The sequence below is a fragment of the Ischnura elegans genome, chromosome 1 (assembly GCF_921293095.1).
Source record: "Ischnura elegans chromosome 1, ioIscEleg1.1, whole genome shotgun sequence".
Taxonomy (NCBI): Eukaryota; Metazoa; Arthropoda; class Insecta; order Odonata; family Coenagrionidae; genus Ischnura; species Ischnura elegans.
This window is the reverse complement of record NC_060246.1, coordinates 2,953,263-2,974,682: the sequence shown is the minus strand read 5'-3', so window position 1 is coordinate 2,974,682 and position 21,420 is coordinate 2,953,263. Positions and strand designations below refer to the sequence as shown.

General features: G+C 38.9%; 1 protein-coding gene across 3 annotated transcripts in view; it reads left to right on the top strand.

Annotated features, from left to right (window-relative positions):
- Positions 1–13,744: 13,744 nt before the first annotated feature.
- Positions 13,745–21,420, top strand: part of LOC124154628 — a 126,649-nt gene continuing 118,973 nt past the window's right edge. For 2 of the 3 annotated variants that reach the window (XM_046528488.1, XM_046528473.1), the window contains exons 1-3: positions 13,745–14,098; positions 15,129–15,419; positions 16,909–17,115. In XM_046528488.1, coding sequence (XP_046384444.1) covers positions 15,180–15,419; positions 16,909–17,115 — 447 coding nt within the window. In that variant the 5' untranslated portion in view covers positions 13,745–14,098; positions 15,129–15,179. Of the gene's footprint in view, positions 14,099–14,714; positions 15,022–15,128; positions 15,420–16,908; positions 17,116–21,420 lie in introns of those variants that run through there. The other variant, XM_046528479.1, reaches the window with a different exon arrangement.

Below are 21,420 nucleotides of genomic sequence, written 5' to 3'. Positions count from 1 at the left end.
TTGTTCACGCTTTACACATTGCCTAGATTACATGAAAAATATATTATTAGACAGGAAAATTACAAAGAATTGCCAATTTTAAGCCTATGTGATCCATCTCACAACCAATCACGGCGCCAGCGAAAGCGTTTGTTTTAGGCATTAAATGAACATTACTCTCGTGAATACGTGTATTGGAAATGGCGTTTCATGGATAAGAATTTATACATCAGAGAGACATCAATAATAGCAGGGTGAATATCGAGTGGAGAGCAAACATTTTTAGCGAGGTTGCGTGTTCCTCTAGGATATTTAAAAGAGAATCAACAATATGATCTAAGTGCCTCGATGAAATACTAGTATTGCTGTAATTGGCTGAAATCTTGTTATGAATCCTTTAACGAATATCACAATTACTCGCCAAATTCCTAGGTTTCCTGGGACAAAGGCAACCTAGCCAAACATTCCCGCATCGATCGTTTTCACGTATTCATCGTTTTTTTCGTCCATTCCCCTGAAAAACGATAGTTCGAGGTTCCACTGTATTTTATTTATCTAAATCACCATTGTGCTCAATATTCACATCTTATCAATAAAAAAATCAGGGTAAATAAAAGAGGAAAAATATAAAACAAGAAAACATACAGTTGTCCTCAAGATTTCAAACAAGCAGAGCATTTACATTTATGTACATCATTCACAGTAGGAGGTAATTTTGATTGATGACTAAAAATATTTTATCGTGACACCACTTGAACACAATAACATTGTCGAATGTTTCACCATAGTAAACATTTTTTAAAAAGAGAGAGATTAAAGAGAAACCGATCTCAAGCAAATATAGGATATTAAAAGAATATATAAGGAAATTCAAGCATTATTTTTATAAAATTGTCACAACTAATTGGACAAAATAAACTTGCATTGGCTCTCGGAATTTTAAAGGAATTTTTGAGTAATCATTAATTTTTATTACATTCACTAACAAAAAGGGTAAAATAGTGTTTTATCGAAATACAATTCCTCTAATTCTTTCGCTGGAAAAGTTAATGGCGATGCACTTGAAATCAAAGCAAAGAATTCCTTTAAAACAATTCCCAAGTTGATGATTGAAAAATACAAATACATTTCAAAGTATTTCCCGCATGACTTTCAATGGTTTTGGGAATCGTAAGAGCTATTTAGCACAAAATATTAAACTAACTGACCCGGCGAACTTCGTTCCGCCTAACAATCAATGAACTTACAGTTCAGTTACACCATTTATAAACCAAGAGCGGCTGAGCTATTTTAATCATATTTGATTTATTACAATAAACGAAGAATACAATTTCAACAAAACCACCTAAATGAGTATCAAAACTGCTTGTCAAAAAGACATTTTCTTTATTGAATCTACATAGGGTGAATCTGAGCACGTTTACGCTGATTATTTTCAATGAATTTCTAACGTTTTAATTGAAGAAATTTTGGGAATTGTGGTTTTATAAAGCAGTTAATGAAATAAAAATTACACGCATTTAGTTGTTAGCTATTTGTGTTATTAACCGTAAAAAATGTTTTTAGGCCTAAGTATGTTGCGTAAACTTGGCCCGTTCACGGACCGACGCTTTACTTATGCACAAAATCGTGTAAGAAAAGCCCCTAGGAAGCAGCATTCGTATCAAATGACTATGTGCACCAATTATTGTATCTCAGTTTGGAAAAAATGCACTGCGTAAACGTTTTGCATGCGTAAACGGACCACGGTGTGGCCTACACATTCGGGTTTAATGTCTTGCGTCAAGCACCTTCTGATAAACAACAGTTTTTGTTTTATTATCAGGCGTAAGATAAAACGGATAAAGCTAAAGAAATATAGCGAAGAAAAGCTGTGACGCAGCGAGGAGGGTTTTTGGGGATAAAACCTCCCCAAGAGCTGTAAAAAATTTTGTTACCAATATTAGGGGGACGGATGAGTGACAAAGGAAACATATTTAACTATTCACACGGCCGTAAAACGCACCATTTTGAACCATTTATCCTAAAAAATGCCTGAGGGAGGGCCCTCTCACTTCTCTCTTACCTTGGCGGGTTTTCTGTACCCTACAGACCCCCAGTATTAGCTGTGCCTAAAACCCCCTATCCTTAATTCCTAACTGCGCCCTTGAGGCGAAGGAAGAAATACAGCGGATGGTTTACCGACTCGTAAACATACTACATATAATTGACCATGAGAAAATCATGGGTTTTCATTAACACATGAGTACAAACATCATAAAAACTGAAAGACTGGCCTTGCGATTTGTAAATCGTTATCACGAATGCAACACGAATTGGAAATTGAATACGCTTAAGCTCAAAAGGGCATATAACTTAGGATTATGGAATCTTCGGAATGACAACTTCCTCATCTTTAAGTTTTCCTTTGAGCAAAGTCGCGTGAATCATATTCATTTTCAATTTTTCTAATCACCAAACGCGTTCCACTGGATAGTTTTTGTTGGTTTAGGTTTCAAAAGATCATGAACAAAGAACCGTGCCTTGGTAAGCCAGGTACATCCTAGGGCTTTAAATATTTATGAGCTCACCTTCCTATGAGACTAATTTGCAAAAATTACGAGGAAGTGATATGAAACTGCTCGATTCCTAGTCAGGAACACGGACATTACCGATTGTCAACAATTGCTCGGATATTTGTTTACAAACACTTACGAAGTTCAGCTATTAAAATGGTAGAAACAAAACAAATAATTTAATTTGTACTTTTGACCGACTTATCAATTGTTGCTGTGAATTGAATGAATGATGAATTGGTGAAATTCTTTTGCGAACTTTTCCTATTTTTAATGTTCTATATGTTATCCGGGACTGAGACGAGACCAAAGAACCTAATAGCATTAAAATCGGAGCAGCCGTTTTCGTGTTATAAGTGTTTTAACTAACACGATTTTTGACTTTCTATTGCATATATATAGATACTGAATGTAACGTTATAACTAGAAGTGGTGTAATTAAAACTTAGATTTAAAAAATCATTTTGTATTGTCCACTCGGAAATGAGATTTGCTCAGAAATAAGCCTAGTAATTATATTAATTACGGCAATTGAAGGTAAATATAGCAATACCGTCACAAAAATGATACCCATTAGGAATAACTTGTTAATGAGTCCATCCGTAGCTTTTCAGTGGAAAATATCATTCATAAATACGTTAGGAGAAAACTAGGAATAAATAATACACACATTATTTTTGGTAGGTGTGAAATCCTTTCTTCTTATTGCATGCAGCCACTTTCTGTGTAGCTCAGGGTCTTTCGGAAAGCTGAACACTTGCACTTTTGGTCCACTCCGATAATTGCCCTTGCATCCAGGCACGACGCAAGTATTAGGCATTTTATCGTAGAATATTGGTTTATAAGATGAATAAAATAATCCACAAACCAATATCGTCACTATAATTATGCAAAAACTCCACCAACACAACTAAACACACACGTTTTCTGCCTGTGGGCGTCTCAACCAACCAAACAAACTCGCAATGGCGTGGTAGCAACGATAGCACTTCCGTACGTGACGTCATCACAATTTGAGAGGCTAGTGAACAGGCCTTGTATTCTAGGTGGCTATGCCCGTAGCCACCGAGAGACAAGGCCTGAGCAACCAGCCGTGACGTCACGACGAGAAGGGTTAGATTCTACATCTACATCTACAAATTACCCTGCGAGCCACCTCTAGGGTGTTTGGCAGGGGGTGATCAATCACCAGCATGCAGCATGCATTTGGACTCCCACATGCACACCACACCGTCCAAGAAACGTCCCGTATAATAACAAACTATACTACTATATGCTGTTAGAAATAGAATATAGAATAGAAATTCAGAAACATGCAGTAAGTTTTACATAGGTTAGTAGGCTACACTACAAGTCATGCAATCTATTTACATCTACATCTACATCTACAAATTACCCTGCGAGCCACCTCTAGGGTGTTTGGCAGGGGGTGATCAATCACCAGCATGCAGCATGCATTTGGACTCCCACATGCACACCACACCGTCCAAGAAACGTCCCGTATAATAACAAACTATACTACTATATGCTGTTAGAAATAGAATATAGAATAGAAATTCAGAAACATGCAGTAAGTTTTACATAGGTTAGTAGGCTACACTACAAGTCATGCAATCTATTTACGCGTTCTATTGCTGCCGTTATAATCTCTTATTGATCGTGGAAAAAATGACATTCGGAATCTGTCTGTTCTGCAATCTATCTCTCTTATTTTATTTATATGATCTGATCTTCCGTAGTACGTTGGCGTCCGCAAGATATGGTTAACTTCGTCAGAAAAGACACTGCTCTTGAATTTATCTAAAAGGTTTAGTCTATTTTTCAATCTACGGTCCGACAGAGATTCCCATCCGAGTTTATCTAAGAGGTCAGTTACACTAACAAGACTATCGTAACGACCTTTCACATACCTGGCAGCTCTTCTTTGCACGCGTTCTAACTCTGTTATTAAGCCTTTTTCATGAGGGTCCCAAACACTGGCAGCGTATTCCAAATGTGGTCTAACGAGGGAAAAGTAGCTAATTTCTCTCACTTTGTCGTCGCACTTTCCTAATATTCTTTTGACAAAACCCATTTTACGATTAGCTTGACCGGTTATTTCTCGAATATGTTTATTCCACGATAGATCATTATTGAGTCTAACCCCTAGATATTTCACAGATTCAACTGCCTTTAACTGCGCGCCCCGAATGACATAGTTACGCTGTAGGGAGTTATTCTTCTTCCAGAAATTCATTACGACGCATTTTTCCAAATTTAATTCTAACTGCCAAGCATCGCACCAAGCTTGGATAGCAGCAAGGTCATTCGTTAGTTCATCTATATCTTTGCTGGAACGAATTTCTCTGTAAACTACAGCGTCGTCTGCAAATAATCGTAACTTACTCTGCACTACTTCGCCAATGTCGTTTATATAAAGAAGGAATAGGAGTGGGCCAATGACACTACCCTGAGGAACGCCAGAAGTCACTCTAACCTCATTGGAGACTGCACCGTCTAATACTACTCTTTGGACGCGGTCGCTCAAAAATTCTCTAATCCAGGAAATGACATCTTCGTCTAGACCATAAGATTTCAGTTTTAATATTAACTTTCCGTGGGGTACTTTATCAAATGCCTTTTTGAAATCAAGAAAAATCGCGTCTACTGGAATGTTGTCTTCCCCGGAGACTAAAATATCGTGGGCGAAAAGCGCTAACTGAGTTTCGCACGATCTGCTTTTCCTGAATCCATGTTGATTTCCCATTAATAAGTTTTGCGCGTCTAGGTGTTTCATTACCGAGCTGACTACGATGTGTTCAATGACTTTGCAAGAGATGGACGTTAAAGATATCGGCCTGTAATTAGATGGCTGTTCCTTGTCTCCACTTTTAAATATAGGCGTTACATTAGCGATTTTCCAGTCATTAGGTACTTCGTGTTGCTTGATGGATTTACTGAATATTAACTGCAAGTAGGGGGCAAGTTCTGAGGCTAGTTCTTTATATACACGAGAAGGGATTTCGTCTGGACCAGGTGATTTATTTGGACTAAGCGATTTCAATATATTTTCTATTCCGAGCGTACTAATGTCAATAGCTGGCATCTTATGAATACAGGGATTGTCATCGGTCCCGGGTGAGTTTTCGGAAGGCTCCGTGAACACGCTCTTAAAGTAGGAATTTAATAAATTGGCTTTATCGTAACTTCTTGTCAACACATCTCCATTGTCGTTTCTCAGCGAACATACGGTAGATCGTTTACCTTGAACTTCCCTAACATATGACCGTTCTATTGCTGCCGTTATAATCTCTTATTGATCGTGGAAAAAATGACATTCGGAATCTGTCTGTTCTGCAATGTATCTCTCTTATTTTATTTATATGATCTGATCTTCCGTAGTACGTTGGCGTCCGCAAGATATGGTTAACTTCGTCAGAAAAGACACTGCTCTTGAATTTATCTAAAAGGTTTAGTCTATTTTTCAATCTACGGTCCGACAGAGATTCCCATCCGAGTTTATCTAAGAGGTCAGTTACACTAACAAGACTATCGTAACGACCTTTCACATACCAGATTATTGCCACTCGTTCGCTTGAACGATCGCAACTGGAGTGAACGTAATTCTTTCTAATTATCGCATTTACATTACTATTTACCACAAATATTTCAGGTTTACTTTATTCAGCTCTTAACGTCCTTATATATTTACGATTGCAAACTAAACCACCGAAAGTAAGCAAACGCAATGCTCGAACTTCTTGTTCAGTAACACATTTTTGCTGCGGGGAATCCTTTGAAAAGCAACAGCTCATTAGTTTTCTCCAATTATATGATAAATTATTCCACGAGACGTTAATTAATACGTTTTAAAATCTGATCGGAATGAAGTAGCTGGCAAAGGCTTAACCAAAATTCTCAGTATATCACTCCGGTAGCTTTAGACATCTCACTTAATTGACGAGCTCCTCTCCGAAATTGATTATCTGGATACCATGGACCTGTTTAAAAATAAAAGTCATAGGGGAGTGGAGGTGATGCATAAATAAGGATGTCAACAGTTGCGTATTAACATGTTTATTATTATCATCAAAACTCAAGTGTAATTGTACACATCGCAGCGGACATTCTCAAATGCGGCTGCACGCATTTCCCTGGTACTTTGACTTTTAAGCAGAAGTTGAGAGATAGAGAGAGAGAAGAATTGCACTAAATATCTACATATCTGTGGACACGGTCTTAGAATATGAGAAGGTCTGGACACTCTCCGTTCAGGCATGGTCTTTTAATGAAGCCGTTTCCCGTTGAGGCCGGTAGGGGCGCCACCTATCCTGAAGGGCAAGTTTCCTACGTATCTGTATACGATACTTCAGTAATTATGAACTAATTTATGGCAAAAATGAATATAAACACATCGAAAGTGGTTACTAGTTTACAAGTTCATATGCACTTAACATCTTATAGCGAAAAATACCTAGAAATCGTTCTCATACGTGAGTATTAATCAAATGGAAGGCGTTGGATTTCAGCTTCGTCTGCTTCCATACCTTTGTAAAATCAGTTACAGCCATAACGAAAGATTGTCAGCAGTTAAAACCTTATGTAGTGAGGAAAGGTATTTTTAAGGAAATAATTATTTATAGCTATCTTGTGGTAAACGTTAATATAAGTTGTCATAGAAGCTACGTACGCACCATTGCCTCTGAGCCCATCGGCATGTTTCCACGGCCTTATAAGAATATAGATGTTATTCCTTGCTTTCAAACACTATTAACAAATATAATATCAGAAACGCAAACGGCTTCTTACCAAGGCCGAAGTGAAATACTTCTTATGAAGTGACGTATGTTAATGTTTTTAATCTCCTGAGTCTCGATCAAGTGATAATAATAATGGCAGGGCACAGCAAACCTAAAAAAATGATTCTATCCTAGGGACGTTTTGCGGGTATAGAATAGGCATATTTAATCGTTGAACGGGGTGAATAATTTCCGGAAGTACCATTATTACCGTTAAAGGCTATTTTATAACGATGCTTGCCTACTCACCTTGAGGAATAATTTGAGATTTAAGGGAGTAAAATACCATATGAAAGATAAGAACGAAAGAGATTTTGCAAATAATTTCCGAATAAACTTCCACGAAAACAGTGCAATGGATATAATCCGAGGGATTTGCGGATGTCTGATCACTTTCAGGTGCTGGCAAATCTGAAATATTATCCCTCGCCCAAAAATAAGATGAGTAGTACGACAGAAACCACATGCTAATACTGCTAATACGCGGTAAATGTACTTTTCATGAGAGTTGCACGCACCATCGATAACAGCTACAGCTGTGCGATGCATGCATTAAAAGAAATCATCGAAAGAGGTATTAAGAATGAAAACGATTCACATTTTTCCAACTTATATAATGTAGACACACATCAAATCTACATTTCCAGAATGATTACACAATGCTATTGAAACTGAGATTATTTATACAATCAATGCAAGGTAATGTCATGAAAAATAAATTTTAAGTACTCACAATTTAACATTTCTATTAATTCTTTCTATTACTAATTTCTAATTACTAATCATTCTAAGAGATTCAATTTAGTAGGAGAGAATGATGAATAGTTGATGAAAGCCGTCGCACATCTTGCATTTTCTCAGTGTTACTTCATTCCTCCACTGTGAATGACATTGACCACTGGAACAGCAAAACCTGTAATTTAAAATATGTATAAATTTTGGAGCTTTAGCACACCAAAAAAAGGAATCGTACAGCTATTTCATCGCTTCTCAGGGTCCTTGGGGACTTTAAAAAGCGAAATCCCCGAAGTCTTGTGGCCATAACCAGTGGTGCAACGCGGTACCACACACGTCCACGGCATTTTCCTTTTTTCAGTAAATCCGCGATATTATTATTATAGTATTCTACCGATTAAGGTAGGTTTCCATGGAGTATTCGAGAAGCGATCTGGGAGCCTCCCTTTCCTTCCAGCACTGCCTTCTTTAATTCACTGTAAGGCCTACTCTCTTTCAATCTATCTAAAAAACCTATTCTTTTCCTTCCCCTCCCTCGTTTCCCCAACATTCTACCCTCCAACACCATTTTCAGCATCCCCTCACCACTAAGCACTAACTCCATCCATACCTTCTGTCTCCTGCGTATCTCATCTAAAAGCTGCCTCTCCTCGCCAACCATATCCAGCACTTCGTCATTCCTTTTCCTCTCCGTCCATTTCACCCTTTCCATTCTTCTCCATACCCACATCTCGAATGCCTCCAATCTTCTCTCGTCTTCTTTCCTCAGTGTCCACGTTTCCGCACCGTAGAGAGCTACACTCCAAATCAAACTCTTCACCAGCCTTTTCTTTAAACTCTTACACAACGATCCTCTCAGGAGCTCCTTCCTGTTCATGAACGCCTCCTTCGCTAATGCTATTCTCTTCCTGATGTCCTTACTACTGTATCCGTTTTCCTCTAACGTACTGCCTAAATAGTTGAATTGCTCAACCTGCTCTAGTTTTTCACCATCCACCTTTATCTTGAGTCTCACATTCCTCGCTCGTGATGCTTTACAAAACCGCATAACCTTAGTTTTCTTGTGATTAATCCTCATCCCATACTCCTCGCAACGTTCGTATAACGCATCCACTAGAGCCTGAAGCCCCCTCGCTGACTGGCTGATCAACGCTTGGTCATCCGCGAATCTCACTGATTTGAACATCATTCCTCCCACTTTTATCCCAGCTTCTAACTCATCCCACGCTTCCCTTACCATCTCTTCAGCGTACACGTTAAAGAGCAGCGGCGATAGAGGACAGCCTTGCCTCACACCTCGGCCAATGCTTGCCCACCCAGATTCTCCGTCCGCTATCCTCACTTGCGCAGTCTGGGCCATATACAGATTACGAATCAGTCGTCTATCCCTCCAATCTACACCTATTCTCTTGAGAATATCCATTAGCTTCACCCAGTTCACCCTATCAAACGCTTTCTCAAAATCCACGAAACACGCATATACGTCCTGGTCGTATTCTAGGTTCCTCTCATATCCACGAAATATTAATGTAGAACAATAAGGAAATAATGCAGAAGACTAACATTCGAAAATAAATGAAAACTAAATCTTAATTAATTACAAAAATGACTATTTCCACTCACCTGTAGTATGCGCTCAACAATACGGAAATTAACTTACCCGCTAATTCTTGCCCTCCAGAATACGTGGCGCCGCCCCGGCAAACGTGCGGCAGGTAGAGGAAACGACTTCAATAAAAGACCATGGGTTCCCAATTGAGTGGGATAGGGAGTGACATAGGGCTGTCTGTGGAATAGTCAGGCTAACGGCTTTGGGTTCTAAGATGACTTAAGTGGAGGTGTACTTAAATGAAGCTGGTGACACCTACACTACCAACTTAAGTACAGAGCCAACTTAAGTAGTCACTTAAGTTACTAGTGTAGACCCGGCATAAGCCTAATGAGCCTAATGCATTAAACAAATGAGGCATGTAATTCAGTGAAAAATAAATTTGTCAACGTTGCACAAGTGGAAGTGTCGTCAAATTTTTGTCATCTTCCACTTGTGTTACCTTGGCCCACAGTTTTATCCCAACAATCTGCAGTGTTGCCAACATTTAGCTTAAAACTCAGGTCACGGTATCACTGTACTATATTTACCATAACTCACAAATGCGTCCATTGACATCGCTGGTTTTTTTTATATATGGCAAACAAGACATCATTACTTAGTACTATATACAGATATTCCGCGAATCGTCCCTGATTTAAAAGTTACAAGACCTGCAATACGTAGTAATTTCTCGCCGCGAAGCTGAGACTCGCCGGAAGGTATACCTGTTTAAAAATCATCATTACTCTGTTATGCGTCCATTCATCTCTTTGGTTTTTTGATATATGTCAGAGAAGACATCAATACTTAGTACTACACACAGATATTCTGCGAATCGTCCCTGATTTACAAGTTACAGGACCTACAATACTTAATATTTTCTCGCTGCGACGCTTTGACTTGACCGACGGTATGAGTTGATAATATTCATCATTACTCTTTTATGCGTCCATTCATCTCGCTGCTTTTTTGATATGTAGCAGACAAGACATCAATACTTAGTACTATACACAGATAGTCCGCGAATCGTCCCTGATTTATAAGTTACAAGACCTGCAATACGTAGTATTTTCTCGCCGCGAAGCTGAGGCTCGCCGGAAGGTATACCTGTTTAAAAATCATCATTACTCTGTTATGCATCCATTCATCTCGCTGCTTTTTTGATATATGGTAGACAAGACATCAATACTTAGTACTATACTCTGATATTCCGCGAATCGTCCCTGATTTATAAGTTACAAGACCTGCAATACGTAGTATTTTTTCGCCGCGAAGCTGAGACTCGCCGGAAGGTATACCTGTTTAAAAATCATCATTACTCTGTTATGCGTCCATTCATCTCGCTGCTTTTTTCATATATGGCAGACAAGACATCAATACTTAGTATTATACTCTGATATTCCGCGAACCGTCCCTGATTTATAAGTTACATGACCTGCAATACATAGTAATTTCTCGCCGCGAAGCTGAGACTCGCCGGAAGGTATACCTGTTTAAAAATCATCATTACTCTGTTATGCGTCCATTCATCTCGCTGCTTTTTTGATATATGGTAGACAAGACATCAATACTTAGTACTATACTCTGATATTCCGCGAATCGTCCCTGATTTATAAGTCACAAGACCTGCAATACGTAGTATTTTTTCGCCGCGAAGCTGAGACTCGCCGGAAGGTATACCTGTTTAAAAATCATCATTACTCTGTTATGCGTCCATTCATCTCGCTGCTTTTTTCATATATGGCAGACAAGACATCAATACTTAGTACTATATTCTGATATTCCGCGAATCGTCCCTGATTTATAAGTTACATGACCTGCAATACATAGTAATTTCTCGCCGCGAAGCTGAGACTCGCCGGAAGGTATACCTGTTTAAAAATCATCATTACTCTGTTATGCGTCCATTCATCTCGCTGAGGCTTCAACTTCAACCTGAGAGGAAGTAAAGAAAACCTTTGTAAGAAACAGTTACAAAAAAAATATTACTGCCATGGATCGCGATTTTTCGTATCTGCGGAAATGCGACCATTGCAAACACTCTATTCCAGGAAGATATTAATGCACACACTGGTTAATGGTCACTGAGACACATCACCGTAAATCCTCCCTTATGGGGTTGAAAAAGAGTGGGATTCATTTCCAGGAATCCATTACCTAATGCCCGAATCGTCCACGCCAGGACGAAAGAAGATCCATGAACTGTTGTTCCTATGCACTAGCAAATACTCCCTTTCACCTCATGCAACCCCACCCTCGTTACCCCGTCCGGTCCTCACGTATTTCTTCCTATGCTGGTCAAGGACACTTCGAGAATGGGATAGGTGGGGGAGGAGCGGCCTAACGATGAGGGGATTCCTCAGGAGTTCTCTCTCATTGTCAATTTTCAAGCCTTATCTCTGAGCTTTTTGTGCGTCATTCGCCGCCAACTTCTTTACCAAGAGGAGCTCAAGGAACATATTCCCATCGTACACGCCCCATCACGGAAGCACGGAAGGGTCACCACGGGGCGTTTCGCTTACTGCCCCCATGGAGCGATGGAAGGCTAGGGAGAGGCTATTGTTAAAGACGAAGTATGCCTGAAAGAACATACCCTTTTCAGGAAAAAGACCCATGGCTAAGATAGCATAACGATCACGGAAATACCCAAAGAAAGTAGAAGTTATCGTATAATGGACCTAAAACAAGAAAATAAGGGACAATTCGCGGAATGTCTGTGTATGGTACCAAGTACTTCTGTCTTCATTTATGTCGAGAAATTACAAGGCATTGTAGGTCCTACATCTAAAATATATGGGACAATTCGCATAATATACCTATGCAGTAACGGAGTAATGATAAATATTATAAACTAATACCGTCGGTCAAGTTACAGCGTCGCGGCGAGAAATTACTACGTATTGCAGGTCTTGTAACATGTAAATCAGGGACGATTCGCGGAATATCAGAGTATAGTACTAAGTATTGATGTCTTCTCTGCCATATATGAAAAAAGCAGCGACATGAATGGACGCATAACAGAGTAATGATGATTTTTAAACAGGTATACCTACCGGCGAGTCTCAGCTTCGCGGCGAAAAAATACTACGTATTGCAGGTCTTGTAACTTATAAATCAGGGACGATTCGCGATATATCAGAGTATAGTACTAAGTATTGATTCATGTCTACCATATATCAAAAAAGCAGCGAGATGAATGGACGCATAACAGAGTAATGAATATTTTTAAACAGGTATACCTTCCGGCGAGTCTCAGCTTCGCGGCGAGAAAATACTACGTATTGCAGGTCTTGTAACTTATAAATCAGGAACGATTCGCGGACTATCTTTCTATGGTACTACTTATTGATGTCTTGTCTGCCAACTATCCAAAAAGGAGCGAGATGAATGGACGCATAACAGAGTAATGATGATTTTTAAACAGGTATACCTTCCGGCGAGTCTCAGCTTCGCGGCGAGAAATTACTATGTATTGCAGGTCATGTAACTTATAAATCAGGGACGATTCGCGGAATATCAGAGTATAGTACTAAGTATTGATGTCTTGTCTGCCATATATGAAAAAAGCAGCGAGATGAATGGACGCATAACAGAGTAATGATGATTTTTAAACAGGTATACCTTCCGGCGAGTCTCAGCTTCGCGGCGAAAAAATACTACGTATTGCAGGTCTTGTAACTTATAAATCAGGGACGATTCGCGGACTATCTTTCTATGGTACTACGTATTGATGTCTTGTCTGCCACATATCCAAAAAGGAGCGAGATGAATGGACGCATAATAGAGTAATGATGAATATTATAAAGTCATACCGTCGGTCAAGTCAAAGCGTCGCGGCCAGAAAATATTAAGTATTGTAGGTCCTTCAACTTGTAAATCAGGGACGATTCGCAGAATATCTGTATATAGTACTAAGTATTGATGTCTTGTCTGCCATACATCAAAAAAGCAGCGAGATGAATGGACGCATAACAGAGTAATGATGAATATTATAAACTCATACCGTCGGTCAAGTCAAAGCGTCGCGGTAAGAAAATATTAAGTATTGTAGGTCCTGTAACTTGTAAATCAGGCACGATTCGCAGAATATCTGTATATAGTACTAAGTATTGATGTCTTGTCTGCCATATATCAAAAAAGCAGCGAGATGAATGGACGCATAACAGAGTAATGATAAATATTACAAACTAGTACCGTCTGTCAAAATACCGTCGTTCACGTCACAGGGTCGCGGCGAGAGACTGTGCTCTTGTGGGTTGGTATGAATGCGTGGGTTGGGAAAACTGTGGGCCAAGGTAACGCGACTTCATCTTCCGTGCTATCAACTAACAACTTACAAGATTTAGGATGCCGCCGAAGCCGCCAACAGGTTCGAACTTGATGTCATCGATAATGCGTTATGAATGATTGATTTTGTCTTTGATCTTTGCTGATGACATTGGATACACTTCCCTGATGAGGTGAGTCATTTGTTGCCTGGAGTTGTTATGTTATAATTTTCGATATTATGCGGGAAAATACGTGAGACTGCGAGTCGTATTTATCAGGGAGGCGGAAATATTTTGTGCCATAATGGGTGCTTTCCATTCATTGACACACGTCGACACAAGTCGACTTGCGTCGCGGTTTTCGTGTTCCATTCGGTGTGTGTCGCCGACTGTTGTGACACAAGTCAACAAACGGTAACGCACAGGAATAGGAGAGTAATAAACAAATGCCGCGAGCCGACACAAGTCGACTCATGAGTCGCATGAATGGAAAGCACCCATTGTGGCCGTAGTGAACTGATTTTCACTAAAATGACTTATATTTTGAAACATTAAATTGACATTGCGTGTTCCGGCTGGGGTATCACTGAGTATTTATAAATATTTATTACATTGGACGAAATATTACCCTTCGTGGGTGTTTTCGGTAAATGTTTCATTTTTTTCCATGTTCGTCGTCTTCAGTTCGCCCGTAGTCAGTAGGGCTAGTGTTATGCTGTATTGATTTCTCCTCAATGTAAACGCTCCTCTGTAGAAATGGAAAATATGTCCCCGTGCCCCTCCCCCTAAATCTGCCTATGAAGACACCCACTGTTAAAAAAAAGGAAGTTCCGCCTAATATTTACTAAAGTCCTTTATTGTTGGGGGGAAAACGATTTTTTATATGCGTCCGTTCTGCAAAATAGCATTTTTAATTTACTGTCTGTTATACCTGGAAACGTATTGTCGTTCTTATGTGATTAACTCTGTGTCGACTCTGAAAGTTATCTAACCGTAATTGCTCGAGCGATCTAAGCTTAGCACATGTTCCCTTGGTGTCTAGTGGCTCTCTGTATTTTATGGAGTTCACAGATTAATTTCTTTTGCACAGGGTCTTATGTCGGCGTGTATTCAAGGTGTGTCAAAATGAGTGAGAAATAGCTCCTGTCTTTTATTTTTTCATCCTATTACTCACACAGTCAATACATTGATATAGTAATTTCAATGTTTTGTACATTTTCAGTATGAAGCCTATGAATATAGTGTTGTAGCTTTTGAGGCGTGGAATTAAGTCATGAGGCCATGTAGCTTTAAAATGGCAGGCTCTCTGTTTGGGAAGTTGAAGAGAAAGGGTGCGATTGTGGTGGTGATCAAGCCGGATGTGAAGAGGGCAAGCATCGATGGAGATACAGAAGGGGAGGGAGTCCACGAGACACAGCTCCCACCTCCGTCTGTCATGATAAAAGACCACCAGCAGAAGGATAGAGGAGAAAAGATTGCCACATTGAATGAAAAGGATTCATCTGGAGACAAGGTGAGCACATAAAGCCCTTAAAGAAGCCACTTTCATTTGGCTGCCATGCAAAGCATATATGCTCATGCATATGTTATGTAACCTTGGTGAAGAGGGGTGATTACACCCGTAGAGTCACTTCAGGAATATTCGTCAAATTCAACTGGGAAATTTCTGTAAAGTATGGTATGGTATCAGGAGGAGGTGTCCTATAGTTGAAGCCTAGGGAAGGAAGGGTGAAGAGACACTTGGTGTAGGCATTAGCCTGCTCTCAATGAAAGGTGCCCAGGAGACCACGGGTTAATGTCTGAAGGACATAGTGGTGAACTTGAAGCACACCCCATAGAGAACTCAAGTAGGGATTGCACAGTCTCTGAAAATCATTGCCATGACTGAGAATTGAACCCAAGCTCACTGTGTGGTAAACAAGCACTGATATATGCTACCACACTAGCCTGATGCCTGGCAATTTCGTCCCTTTGAGTTTGTCTCTCTCTATCGCTTGTACTTGTTCAGGCTAATAATGTATAGCAATAACTTAGAAAGATGGATCGATAATAGGAGGGGGGACTAGATTAGTGTAAAGGCCATTTTACACGGTACACGGAATTGCGCAATCTGACGTACGTGCGAAGGTGCAATCAAAATTGCGTTGTGTAAAGCGGTGAATTGCTAGAACACATGCGAGAATGCGTGGATGCGAGATGGAAAAATAGCCCCTGTTCTAATTTCATCCATGTATTCACGTAATTCCACTCCATTTTATAAATTAATGCAGCTCTAACCTGCGCAATTCCGTGCCCCATGTAAGTGACTGGCTGTGACTGCTTGGAATGATAATGTGGTGGTTTTCCATCGCCTTCCATGTAACAGTACTACATAATTGTCAAAGTAAGTGTTAGTGTGCCTGGTGTGAAGTGAGTGTTTTGCTGTACTGACTAATGTGGTCTCCACCTTTGCACTAATGAAGAAGAGCTGCTGCCCTATACCCAGGGTGATGAGAGGTATAATAGCTTTTAGCCTTTGGTCACCAAGTCACGACATCTGCACATGCATTAAATATCATTTACATTTTTTTTTAATTTCATTCATTACATTAAACATCGTTTAAATGGCCTACTTTACCCCTAGATAGGCCGATACCCCATCAGAATGCCATTGCTTTTTGTCCACAGAAGCTTTTTTGATGATTAAACTTATGTTGTGGCTAACTTCAATTTATAATGGTCAACCCGATCTATGGCTGTAAACCTTGTTGCAGTTCTGAAAGGCTAAAGTATTAATTTACACCTTTCAAATCCTTTTCTTTGGAGGCCATTTTGTCATGTGTTGCCATCCGTATTTTCATTCAATATCTAGAACATAATTTGTATCCTGGAGTGTGGGGTGATGGTTTGTATGTAATTATTTCTATGTGATGAATTTGATGTCGAGGATATTGGGTTAGCCTCTGCTTAGCAAAGTTCTTTGAAGATCCCTTAAATTAAAGAAGTTGCATTTTTCCATACAGCTATCTTTGAAGAGTGAGAAGACAGATCCATTTGAAGTTGATCCCATTGAAGATGTCGCCAACATGCTCCCCAAATCTGGAACAATGGGAGATGAGGTTCTGGAAGAAAGGCCAAATTCTGTCTCGTCTTCTGTGCAAACAATTGAGAGTTTGCAGAGTTTTCCCGAGAGAAAGCTGGATGATAGTTGGGGATTGAAGTTTGAACAGGTAAACCTGCATATATCTACAAACTGTAGGAAAAATGGGAACTGAATGGATGTAACATTAGTCTCTTCTTTAAATGGAGAGCATGACGAGGTTTCACTCATTGGCATTTTTAAATGGATATTTTATTAAGCTCAGCAAAACGAAAGAGTCATTATATATTTCTAACAATGGCACTACCCCGTTTGCAGTCATAAAAGGTGTCATCTGAATGCATTTTAAAATGTTTTTGAGCTTTTAAAAATACATTTTATGTTCTCTACTGTAAGTTTTGAATTTATTGTGATGAAAGATCATTATGCCACATCTCCAGCAGTGTCACAGGTTTTGCTTGCTTAACACAGGAAATGCATTCCTGAAAAGAGTTGTATTAAGCAAAGTTCAAAATTAAAAGTTGTAATAATTACGTAATCATACTGAAGTAATCCTTGGGATATATGTATAGGAGTTTGAGTACATAAATATTAACAGGGTCATCACTACTATGGTAAATCAGCAAAGTCAGGGAAATTTAACTAAAAAAGCACTGAACTAAGGCTGATTTGTACACAAAAAAAAACAAAAAATTCAATTAGATTAATGAATCTGGGGCATGATCATGTGTATTATAGTATATGTATGTGGTGGCAGTGGCGGATCCAGGATAGGGACAACGGGGGTGCTAAGTGGGGGTTAATATTCCAGCAGCAGTGGCATTCGGAAAAAATTTATCATTCTCTCTAGTGTAAATTGGATACCCAAAGGTGGGGCTATAGCCGCCCCCATAACATAGATCCGCCACTTTGTGGTGGGGAAAACTTGGGGATCAAAATGATTTCAATTTTCTTACACAAGCTGTAGCACCTTGTGCACCTTAGGTTTCAAAAAGTCTGAATGCTTCATATCGAGTCGTATGCATGTGAAATTCGACTTTTATTTGAAGCTGGTTCATAGAGAACATTGGCAATTGATTTAAATCATGCACCTTAATACAGTAAAACCTCTTTACATCGTAATGGAGGGGACCAAAATTTGGGCAATTTGATGTATGTTCACTATAGAGGGGTTTTAGGGGTAGGCACCATTTTTTCATATCCTTGGGAAATGAAAAGTGCTACTGTCTTTTAAGCCATTATATTAATATATTTGAACATATAGGTATGCATAAGCAAACATATATTTACAATTTAATGATTACACAAAGGTAAAAGTAAATTGTTCAAGAGGCCTTTTTAGAAAATAAATTAGTTAATGGGTTTGCTTAAAAAATTTTTCAAACTCTTTTGAAATAATGTTTTCAATTCTATGAGCACTTTTTAATGTCATTTTCACTATAAATAAATCACTAGCTATTTTCGTTAATGCCTTTTGACCTAAGAAATAATTCGCTGGTCTATGAGTTGTAATTTACTAATAGTGTTCGGAGGAAAGAACAATAGTTTTATATTTCTAAACATAATTTCTTCATCCTCATATTTAACTGCCTGAGTTTTTTTATTTGTGCAGCCTAGATATACAGTTTATTCTGTTTTTCCTCGGTTGTTTACAATAGATGTGAGGGTGAATGATGGTATTCCAAAGGTCAATGCCTTCTGCCTGTCCTCGTTGATGGCTAGGAAAATTGCTAATTATGTGGTAATGTCAAGCAGACGCCTTCTTTTATTTCTTGAATCCATCATCAGCCTATGATTAATTAAGTAATTTTCATATTTTTTCATATTTTATGGCAAATAATTGAAAATACTCCTTATTATATCTTTAAGAATTGATTTATCATTCTTATAACATGCGACTTGTTGAAGAATATAAAAAAATAAGTAAACACGTGACTACTGCAAAAAATAGACAAAAATTGAACGTAATTTTGAAAATTTTGTTGAATTCCCTCTCTCCAAAATACAATGCACGTAGCGTTCCGAAGAAAAACTCTGTCGAGGGCACACAGAAACGCTAGGCCTGCGAAAGGACGTAATTTCCCGGAGAGAATGCTGGGCGAACTACTTCAGAATGCGGCGGCGACGGTAAAAAATTTCATTGCCCTACCGCGTATCAGCTAATTAGCTGTCTCGTTCACCTAACACTGTCGCGCATGGATTGATGTTCGTTCAGTATTGCTAGAAATTGACGTCCCGTACTCCCGATGGAAGAGTCAGATTTCGCGGTATAAATACGCAGGCAAGACATATGACTGTCGCTAAGCGCAATAAATTTTAAACTTCGATCGTTCACGAAAACATCGAAAAAATTACCTAGGCAGTAGTAAGAAAGTGCTACACCGGGAAATATGGGAATAAAATAATTGCGAAACTGTATTTGATTTATTTTAAGTCGCGGAAAATTCATGAAATTTTTCATTTCAGAAGCGGAAGTAGCAATGCGGTCGAGTAATTCTGTCTCCATGGATGGAAGTGAAGTTAGTTGAAATATTTCCGTCAGTAAGTGATTATAGGCTGCGATGGTCGCCTCTTTTATTAACTGAACATAATATGTAGGCACTTACAAGAAAGTAAAGCCATCAGTAAAAGAAAGCGAGTGCTATCGCGCGATTTTGACCATGATTCGAGAGAAAACGATGTGTTCCGTCTTCATTTACCGTCACTTAATATATGATTAGGGTAGTTGGATGCCCTAACTAATGGTTAACGTGAAAATTATTTAAGGTGGATAAGAAAAAAATAAGCGTGAAACATTTATCACTGAAAATGTCATTCCACGTAGGTAATCGCGGCTGCATTAATGGTCTCTAGTTGTCTTGGTACGATTTGCGGAGGTAGTTAGGCCGTCTCGGGGCTGTCTTGTTGGTACGATATATAGAGGTTTTACGAGATAAAGAGGTTCACTACAAAGAGGTTTGCCTATAAATTTACATGTAAATCTGACGGGACCGGAGGGTTGGTACGAAGTATGGAGGTTTACGATGTAAAGAGGTTCACTACATAGAGGTTTTACTGTATAACAATTGCTGTGGACTAGAAGCTATCTGTCATTCTTCAGATTGAATGTACAGTGGAAGCTCCTTATAACGACAGCTGTTGGGAACAGAGAAATCTGTCGCCACAGTGAGTTGTTGTTGTTACCGAATGCAATTACATCGTCACAAAAAATCACTCATCAGGCGTCACCACGGCTGTTTCTGCCTAGAGGCGAAAATTGCAGCATGATAGCCGTTTTAAATCATTCTTTTGAACATTTAATTCACTAATGATCATATTCACTTGCAATCTATGATCAAACCATATGTAATTATGCAGGATGCTATATGCCGAGGCATTAAGAAGTCGTTTTTAAAAGTCCCAGCATCAGACTCACTCGTACTGAACTGTGCATTATGAGCTGTTATTATCCTTATTTATTGGATGCTCCAAATATACATGTCATAACTACCAGTTATGGCTATGCATCGGACTATTAAATGCTAAAACTTCGGAATCTGTTCAAAAATTCATACCTTCGAGTAGTAATGAAAATGATGGGTGACGAAAGGAGCGTGATAAAATTTTAGGGTTCCACGTGAGCATTGCAATTCTATCTTTTTCAGGTTAACGGCGGAATAAAGGTGGAAGTAATCTTCTTATGCTTCAAGTCTGCATGTATGAATGGTTTACTATCGTGTTTCAAAACAGCCGACTCACATGCTATCGGAATCATTGAAACCGAATAACACCAGCATTACGGCATCTAAAAGCATATTAGTCATATCAATTATCTTCGGTGGAAAGGGTGAAAAACTGTTTCAAATAAATAGAAGGACAAATGATAAATGAAGTCCACTCTTTTTCTGTCTGTTAGAGCAATATTTATGTTTCGTAGAGATTCACGCAACCAGACACAATATCAGCGGACGTAGAGACCTCTAGCGGCAGTAGCGCACACTTTTTGATAGGAATGCTGACTGGAACTGACTTGGATACCTGCGGCAGGATGAACACGATTTTAGTCACTGGCATTCATGCAAAATAACACGTTTATACAATTTATTGGGCGTCTAAATCAATCATCTCGGATTTTGTCATTATATTTTTTTTTTTTTAAATAACAACTTTATTTGCAATATTCAGCAAAAAGAAAATATGATACAATGTCTTGTATGAAAATCATTACATGATCCTATCTTTTGTTTTTTACAATTAAATCATAAATACATAAGTGGAAAAATAATCCGAACAGAAATACAATCTTGTATACATATTCATATATCAAATGAATAATTACATTTTAAGTCCTCCTGAGCCACTGGCTCGTCAGGAGGTGCTTATGTAAACAAACATATAGAAGGCAAATTAAACTCATCATGACAATTGATCATTAAACTTATAGCTAGAAAAATAA